Source organism: Amphiura filiformis, chromosome 16, assembly GCF_039555335.1.
Source record: "Amphiura filiformis chromosome 16, Afil_fr2py, whole genome shotgun sequence".
Classification (NCBI taxonomy): domain Eukaryota; kingdom Metazoa; phylum Echinodermata; class Ophiuroidea; order Amphilepidida; family Amphiuridae; genus Amphiura; species Amphiura filiformis.
In genome coordinates this window covers 16899873-16909840 of record NC_092643.1, presented here as the reverse complement: position 1 = coordinate 16909840, position 9968 = coordinate 16899873, and the positions used below count along the sequence as shown (strand labels likewise).

General features: G+C 37.2%; 1 protein-coding gene across 1 annotated transcript in view; it reads right to left on the bottom strand.

Annotated features, from left to right (window-relative positions):
- Window positions 1–2437: 2437 nt before the first annotated feature.
- The window catches only part of LOC140135649 (DENN domain-containing protein 11-like), a 31071-nt gene continuing 23540 nt past the window's right edge, over window positions 2438–9968 (bottom strand). The window contains exons 3-8 of the mRNA XM_072157223.1: window positions 9384–9542; window positions 8523–8706; window positions 7682–7820; window positions 6618–6743; window positions 3260–3470; window positions 2438–2699 (exon numbers count right to left, since the gene is read on the bottom strand). Of these exons, the coding sequence (XP_072013324.1) occupies window positions 2501–2699; window positions 3260–3470; window positions 6618–6743; window positions 7682–7820; window positions 8523–8706; window positions 9384–9542 (1018 nt within the window). The 3' untranslated portion in view covers window positions 2438–2500. The remainder of the gene's footprint in view (window positions 2700–3259; window positions 3471–6617; window positions 6744–7681; window positions 7821–8522; window positions 8707–9383; window positions 9543–9968) is intronic.

Sequence of the window (9968 nt, the reverse complement as noted above, 5' to 3'; positions counted from 1 at the left end):
TTTTGATTTGCACTGGCGATACAGGATGGACACAAGCTCCTCTACCACAGAAAAGCCAACGATGCCAACTCAGGAAGCTCGGAAAGATAAGTTTCAAAGCATGTTGAAAGCAACTAGCTGAGTTCAACCGTTCCCCAGAAATCTCTCAAACTCATCCAGACAAGACTCTTGGCAAGAAAGGTCAACCTACATACATCATGCAAATGACTCTCCATCAGGCTTACCAAAGATGGACAAAGGAAAACCCAGGGACCAAGGATTTTTTTTTGCTGTTGATCATGTCAGTATGGTAAAATGACAAAGCTATTCTGGTGATATTGGACAGGTGATAGGTCCCATTAAAACTTTAGAATTTTTTTGTTGTTTACATGGGTACATAATTACAGTTCTTGGTGCAAGTATCAGAAAAGGGATAAGTGCAGTTCATTCAACTATTTTTGGGGGTAGTATTTACAGGTTTTCATGTTTATGAAAAATAGTAAGAAGTATTCAACTTCAGTGAATATCAATGAAATTCAAATATTTTTAATTTGAAATAATATGCTTACAAAGCTGATACATGTATTTTAAAAGAACTTAAGAAAATACATGTTGTAAACTATATTCGAGCACTATCCTAGCAACTGACCATTCACATTGTAAACTATATGAAATCCATACTGACCTTTTGCTTGATTTTACATTTGACAATGGCCTGTATGGTATTTTCCCTGTGTCCTGACGATCTGATATACATGAAATATAAGAATCACTGTTGATAACTAACAAACACCTTCCAACAATTGCAGGTAAATTAAACCCTTCCAAAATTAGAAAAAAAGTGCCTACCTGTTTGAGCAATCATAACAAGCAATATAATTGATATGAATGTTACAGGTCCAATATGACACTTGTGTCAAATGATATCAAAGCGATTGAAATTTGTTTGAATTGCATAATTTCTGTCAAGCTAGAATAGATTAACTGTCTGACTGATCCAGGTGGAAAACATTTTTACCATTATTTACCTTTTTGTACCAATGCAGAAATAGCATTGTAGCTATTTTAAAAACTGTTTAAAAATTCATTTTACCAAGCATCATGGCAAGAATCAAGAGAATCACTGGGCAAGAACTATGCAAACTTCTCATATGTGTACCCACATATAAATTGAGGGATGGGAACCAGAAAGCCTTAACTCACAATGGTTTTCATTAAGGCTTTCTGGTTCTCAGCCCTCAAAATACAACTTGCCAGTTGTAAGACATTGTCACTCTAAATACAGGCAGATTTCAAACTAAGAAATCACATGTGGGAATCAGAAACACCGTCTTCTGTGCAGTTCATTTGTGACACATTGTCAAATTGTACAAATAACTCATTAGCTTTCATTAAAAAAAGCAGATATAGTTGTCATAATATGAAAGATAGTTTACCGATTCGTAACACTACAGATTTCTTAGTCAGTACCTGAACCTTGAATAAAATAAATTAAAACTGAAAGAGAAACAATTCAAAATGGAAGACAACAGAAAAAAAAAACCAGTTCATCATAATAATAAATTAAACATAATATATAAATACATATCCTAAATGCAACACCTGTATAAGACAGATTAAAAACAATATGCCATGAGGAAAGACTTGATAGGGTTTAAATCGATTACATGTGTTGAACCTCATGGGCACTACCGGTCATATTATCGGCCTCTTAGGGCCGGTTTCTTGAAGCAAGGCTGGTGGTCAAGCATCCTAAGCCATCAGACTAAGACTAGTCCTATATACCAGAGCTTACAATTTCACATTGTATATCTCCTGCAAAGATAATAAAATAAATCCACATTGGTAGGGCTACCCTGTTGGCTTAGGAAGCCTGAGCACTAGCCAAGCCTCGAAAAATTGGGCCTTGAGTATTTTGATTGGTTACAAAGAGGGATATATCAGAGATACAGTAAGAATAGACAGTACGTGTAGGACTAAAGGGGATTAACAATAAAATAGCTAAGAGATCAAACAGCTCTATTTTGATTGCTTACTCAGATGATTATATCATGTAATTAACCAATCAGGTGCACTGTAAGAAAGGTGGTAATGTCCATGGGATTAACATGGAGTAATTGAAAAGACAAACTGGCATCACAAAATGTAAAACTGGAATGTTGAATATCTTGTTGATAACTTTGGAATGTTGGAGGATTTATATCTTGATAATACCTCAATTATATGCAATTTCATTTTACACATGAGTATGGCAGATTAATGGAATAACCTACTTCACTTGTGGCCAAAATGTGCTTGCTTCTAGTCTGGTCCATGTATCACCTAGTCAATTTTCAGCTCGAGTGAGCGACAAAATTATACGCTGGCAGAGACTGCTTTATTACACATTTTTTAATACTCATTTAAATGTCAAACAAGACCCACATACAGGCATAAATCTAACCGTCCCTATTATAAGCTTAAACTCTAGATATATTGTGCCAATTTGTCCTTTCAATTCCAACATCCCCAATGGCAACCATCATACAGGACAACAAGGATTATCAACCATCATAATAACATCTATACCGTATAACTCTATGAGATCCATTAGGAATTGGCGGTCACCTACTGGGTCCAAACCCATGGCTTTCATGTGGTCAGTGGTCACGGCTCGATCCTCACTGGTTGACACGTCCAGTAGCGTTTGAAAGATATGGTTGTTCTGATCCAAGAAAAACCTGTTGGTGACACAAAAAAGGCATCCTAAGAATTTACAGTTCTCTTACTAATTATCCCAACAGACATGGGAATAAGCAGCCAGGTTTTCATTAATGGGCTATTCCAGTTGAAATCCATACACCCCCTATATTAGATATGATCATAATCTCCTACACAGGGAGTGTAGATTTCAAATGGAGTCACCCATTCAGGTAACCACATTTGAAATTCACATTGCCTGTGTGGGAGATGAAGGTGTGCATATGTCTTCTATGGGGTTTATGGATTCAACTAGAACTGGAATAGCCCATTGAAGCTGATATGTATGCTGTGAACAAATAGTTGAGGGGCCTCCAAGAAATCCAGGGGCTCTCACATACATTGAAGGGCAATTGGCGCAAGGTTCTGCCATATTTCGAGGCCTGCAAACATACATGCTTCTGCATTACTTTGCAGATGGCAAGTGAATGCATGATTAGTTAACAATGGGTAACATGGAGGACTACTGCTGTGTTTGTGAATCAGTAAAGAAAACGCTTAGAATAACAAGGCCAAGAGGAGAAACAGCAACAATGCTTACGTGGCAAATAAATGATCATCATCAATCTCCCTACTCTCTCCAAGTTCTTGCATATCCTGTCTTTGGTTATTTAGCTTATTGAATTTCTCCCTATCCATGGCATTCAGTTTCTTCATCTCCTTTAAATTTGTAGTATGAGCCGTAACATTTTGGTTGTCAACGTAAACATCATGAAGTGACTTCTTTTCTTCAAAAATTTTCTCTGTTGTACCTGTTTGGAAGAAAATGATTTGGAGTGGTTATATGTGAAACATTCAAGGGAAATGAGTCGGATGTCGCTTATATTGATTGAGATATTGGCTAAGAAAGTATTAAAATTCTTTTGTTTTATATTGTTTTCAGCAATTGATAAATTGATGCAACTTCACAAAGAAAAGTCATATCAACATGGGGTTTTCTGAAAGCTCTAAATTTCCTCTTTAGAAACATGTGAAACTCATTTGTAGATTTTAAATGGAGCCACCCACTCAGGTAGCCCCCTTTTAAATTCACACATTTAAAAGATTTTCATTTCATTTCATTTCATTTTATTTAGGATTCAAATCAAGGATAAAAACACAGAAAAGAATACATTTAAAAGCACACTTATTTCCACTGTGGTCCTTGATGAGCCTAAGACTTAAAGGTACAAGAATAAAGAAATATTTGGATTGCACTTTACATATGATATTACACACATCAAGGTGGTACCACACTCCCTGACAAATCCTGTGACCAGTTTCAGCACTCCTCCCAAGAAACAACACACACCGGCAACAAAAGCCATGCACACTACAAGGGCAAGGAGCCCAATCTCCCCACCGAAAACCCAGCGACTCAAGACCAGCGGCCCATTTCATATGTCAAGAAAAAGAGGTGGCCCATTCCATGTCAACTCCAGGGATGTGCACCGCAGCACCTCTTCCAATTTTTTTCTTTTTCTGTGTGGTGGTAGATATTGATGAGAAAGTAAAATCCTGAAAATTTGAGCTTCATACTTCATTTCGTTTTCCCGTGGCATCAATTTGAAATTTAGGGGGTCAGCGTAAAAAATGTGTCGCATAGCGAAAGACGACGTTGGAGGTCCATAAATGTATAAAGGAACCCTTTAAAACTTAAGTATGTATCCTGGGGTACTTTTTGGTGTAGAATTCAAATCTGCTATCAGAAAACTTGTAACTCCTTTACTTTAAAAGATATAGGGCCCTCAAAATGCAACTTCGTCCAACCAGGACCAACTTTGGGGGGGTCAGAACTCCAAAAGTAAAAATAATTTTAGCGTCAATTTTTTTGCCAGTCAGAGCCCTTTGGTAGGACATTACTCTTATCCAATATTGAGCATATTAGAATACATTTAGCTGAGATATTAGCTTAGATATTACACCTGAAAACCAATGTCAGACAATTTGCCCCACCATCAACTTCAGGTATGTTGAAGATATGTTCTTGGACAACATTTCTGAGAGATATTGGCTTGGGGTCTTGATGGCTTCAACACATCAGTTAGGTTTGCCTACTCCATAGAGTTGTACACATTTTTGATTTTGCATGTATAATGATTTAATGTACAACTCTATGGAGAAGGCAAACCTAACTGGGTCGGGAGCCAGTTTACCTCCTGGAATTCACTAGCACCAATGTGAGACCTAGGGGACAGATTTAGCACATTTCTGATGATTTTATTTTGGGCAATTTGGAGTTTTTGTTTTGTTTGTTTGGTTAAAGCAGGATACCAGGAACTACAAGCATAGTCATAATGACACTGGATGAGAGCCGAAACAAGAAGTTTTTTAGTGTATACATCCAAAAACCTTCCTTTTCTTTGAATAAATTTGAGTCTGGAGTTAGCCTTTTTTAGAACTTTATCTGCTGTAATTTGCCCACTTAGAGTTTGATGAATATTGAGGCCTAAATACTTTACTTCAGATTTGGGAGTAATTAGTGTGTTACCACATTTGATGCTGAGCTCTGATTGTGTCGTAAGTTTACGTGCAGTGCCAAAAAAACAGGACCGACTCCGTCTTCCCTAAGTGAAGGGATAATTTATTATTAATCAACCACTCATTCACAGCCTTGAGCTCCAAACTGAGCTGTTCCTGAATGACATTGACGTCACTATGCGAGACCATCAGAGCTGAGTCATCTGCTTACAAAAGTAATTTACACCCCACTGCAGAAGCCATGTCATTGACATAGACTAAGAACAAAAGAGGCCCCAATATTGAGCCCTGGGGAACTCCGCACGTAATATCCTTGGGCTGTGATTTCACTCCGCCTATGTCAACGACCTGTTTTCGACCTGTAAGGTACGAGTCAAACCATTTAATTGAACTTTAAGCCACGCCAAGGGCCCCCAATTTTCCAAGAAGAATTGCATGATTCACTGTGTCGAACGCCTTTTGTAAATCAAGAACCACCATACCAGTAAGATTACCTTTATCCCATTCCTTTCTTATGTAGTCCGACAGGTGAATCAAGCAAGTATCTGTAGAAAATGACGGCCGAAAGCCTGACTGAAATTCATAAAGGAGAGACTCGTCCTTCAAATAATTTGGCGCCACGGGTAGGCAGCCTCATATTCGCCCAGTGCAAGCCTGGTGCAAGAATAAATTTTCATATTATTCATTTTCAATTTACTTGAATATTAATATATTAGACCATGAAGACATACATTATTAATACTAATAACGGCGTGTCCGTCCGTCCGTGCGCTATGGCGTTCTCATCCGCGTGGTTCGCGTTCACGCGGTGCACAGTGTGACTAACAGGTGCATCTCATCGGACCAATAATTATAGGCCTTATTTTCAACACATATTTCAATACCGAACACATGCACACACCAAACATGTGCATATAGGCCTATTTCAGCAGAACATGACTATTTCCGGAATCCTCCAGAATGGTTAACATAAAAATTATCCATTGTGGTAAGGCCTATAACTGTTTTTGCGTTCACGTTTCTCGCGATTGATTTCATTACTTTAGTAACGGCCTATATCCACGTCCAGAAGCTTCCAGGTACTAATTTCGGTTTCTTTAGATGTGGTAACAGGGCAGGGCTTGGAAGAGGCAAATTATGGGTTTCCAGATTATGGGTAGGCCTACCGAACTACCGAAGTAAGCAGAGTTGATTAAGTTGTGTCAAGTTGGGTGATTTTGGGTCTTGATCATTGAGAGATGCATTTCATAGTAGTTTAAAAAGTCAGGGCAGGTATATGGGTAACAGGTTTGGGTAATCAGAAATAGGCCTATCACGAGAAGCGCCCGACCCGAGAACTGCGAAATCTAGTTATTATACATTATCGTCATCCAGATTTTACTTTTGCATCCTTTGCACCTCCTGGTTATGCAATGTTTTCAGATGGCCACAGTACTTACATGCTATATAAGAAACTTCTGATTCTAACATATCTATATCTGCAATGTTTATGTAAAAGAATGGTTTGGTTTCTGTTCCAGAACTTAACGCAATATCATGGGCTCCTAGTAAACAAGCACAGTACACTAAAAAGAAACAAAATCAAAATTAATAAATAAATTAGTGGATAAAATAGTGTATATTCTCAGCTAGTCAGTCATAAAAATGATAAACTTTTGAATTAAATCTTTTTCTGGAACTTACTTTTACAACTTGATAAGTTGCATCTGATACCATCAGACTTCTTCAGGCAACTGACCTGCTGGACTGGTCATGTGAAACTTGAAGACACAACTGAGCACAACTTATCTCATTACCAGGCCATCAAGAAGATCCCTAGTCATCTTCAAGTATCACATGACCAGTCCAGTGGGTAACTGGAACTTAGAAGCAAGTTCCAGTAAAATTTTTATATTTGTTTTATTTAATACATTTTATGCATGTTTGTTAGACTGAGTGACATGTATACATGAGGGACATGCTGGGGGGTGCACAATTTGGGATTCACCTCCCCCACCACACAGGGACAATCGAGGATGACCTCAGTTGGAATTTTCTGGCTATGAAACTCTGTGTCTGAAGATGCCCAAAAACTGCATTATTACAACCAGGGAATCCACAGGGCACTACTGTTGACCACAGTTGTCAGAATTTGTTTTAAAAATCTGCCATTTTGTCCCAAGTTAGGCAATACGACACATAAACTGTGTTGTGTCATTGTGTGTCCTAGTGTGCTTTGTAAACACCTACAAAAGAAGGACAAACACACGAGAACTGTGTGTTTCTAGATCTCAAATAATTTTAGAAGGCAATATTATTGTAATTGACTATAATTGAATAGGCTGGTATTGAAATACAGTAACACAACCCTCTTCGTGTGTATGCTGATGCTGATTTCCAACAAACTACACAAATTTCTCACCAAAAATGAGTCTATATGGACAAAGTGGGAATCCTAGTTGGGAAGTGCTTTTAAAAATCATCTGATGTCTGCTTAAACCACATCATTATATAATTTTCTTACCTCTAAAACATACAACTCCTATTGGCGGTGGCGAGAAGAAAACTATTCTCTTTTGTAGTAACACATACTTCCATAGAACAAATATTTGGTCTCCAAAGAAATTAAGGAATTGTGCAAAACAGCCTGCTGGATGAGTAATCTGGGAGAAAAATAAAAGAGTACAGAGACAAAAGTATTAGTAAAATATAAAATATATGTTTCTACATGTTACTTTTTATATGCTTACATACCTAGTATAAAATATTCAAGGTTAGCTGTGCCTTTTACGTTTTTGATTAATCGTACCTTTCAAATTTTGCTGCACCAGGATTACAATGAAAAAATTATAAAAGCTTTGGACTCATACGCCAAAGGGAATTGAATGAATGTTCCCATCAATTGAATGAACTTTTTTTTCCAAATTTAAAACCAACATTTGACATTTCAGTTTACTTCTATAAAAGTTGTCTAATGCCAAGCAAACTGAAACCAGCAAAGATTCTGCTTTACCACACATATCATATCCCGAGTTGAATTGTTAAAAAAATTAACATTCGAGGTATCATGCAGCGTATTTATGTGTTAGGAATTCGCAACTTCCATGTCACAATGAATCATGGTTCCCTACTGCAACCTTCTCTTAGTCAAGATAACATTATCAAAATTTGTTTGAAGGTGGTGGTCTGATAATACCACGTTTTCTACAGCCCATCACCAAAACATTCTTGTTCCAAGTTAAATCACTCCAGTGGAGTGGATATTATTAAAAGCAAAGATATGCATCACATGGCCCATATAGAGCAGTACATGCTCCTTTGGGTGTATACCAACCTTCTATCCTTTTTTGTTTCAATATACCTACCTTCATATTTGGTATTAAATCTTCAGATGGTGGTGGCGATAAAGCGCCCCCGCGATGTGCCGGTGATAATGACGATGCAGACAGATTATCTCCTGACAATTCTCGTGAGGACGGTAGTGAACCTTTTCTGTCATCATAGAATGCTTGTAATTGTGTGTAGATACCTGGTGTTTCTAACTGGTGCCTGTTGAGCAAAATGTACAAAGACACGTTTCTCATTAGACTAATGCAGGTGTCAAATGAAATACTGACCCTACCCCAAGCCTTCACCATTTTGTTGGTGGAAATGTGTCAAATCTTTACCTTGCTGGGCAAAACCATAGGGTGAATTTGACCATTGAATGCATTTACAGATGCATTGAATCTTCAACCAAACAATAATCACAAAGGTGAATCTTTGACTACATTTTGTAATCTTTGCCCTTGTGTAGATTGTTATGCTTTTTACATAGAACAAACACTCCCAGATCAGGAGAATCTTGACCTAATAATTTCGATTTCGATTTCTTATAGTGAATCTTGAACTAATACTTTTGGACAAAGGGTGAATCTCTGCCTAAAATAAGTTTTGAAGAGTGAACCATGTTGAGGAGCTTGAGAAGGGTAGGTTCAAAGACTCCCTATGACTCCTGCACAAGCATCTAGCTTTGATGCAAAAACCATTCTGTGTTTTTGTATTATATCACGAATTAAAAAAAACCAAATCAAAATTATTTGATATCAGAAGTACAATGTACATTCCTTGTATTCAAAATGCAATTTGTTGTGTCTGATATGCTCTCATGTCCACAAAAAATACTGCGCCAACATTGCTATCCAATCCCGTAAGATTTGTTTATGTTTTTCACTCATTACCATTACCTGACTTGGTTCTCCAGGAATTGCATATGTCTATAGAGAGTTGTATAAGTAGTTGCTAATATGCCCACAGATTTCATGCGTGCTCCTCTCTCCTCTGCACTGTCTACATGCATATTCTCAAAACAGCTTAACCCATAGTAGTCATCTTTTCGGAAATATCTGAAATGATAATTGAAATAATAAAGTAAGTTATATGTTCCTTGTATTTCATTTCTTCAAGAGAGGTTCAGGATGGGAGTAGCAGGAAAAAAACCTAGCAGATACCATGATTGTGTTCTTTTTCCCTATATTAGTATTTTTTGTTTTAAAACTTTTAATTTTTTATTTAGTGTTGGCACATTATATTTGTGTATACATATTCTCAGTCATCCAGGTAAATAAAATATCAAGTAGATTTAATTAATCACATTGTCATAGACCCTGTTCACATTAGAAAATTTTCTTATTTTGACGAACCTCGAACGAAGATTAAAAATAGTTTTTTCCTAATGTGTACACACTTTTCTTCCTTCGATGAAGATTAAAACTGCTTCCTTCAACGAAGCTATTAGGTTGTTTCGACGAAGGAATACTTCGTTCGATGAA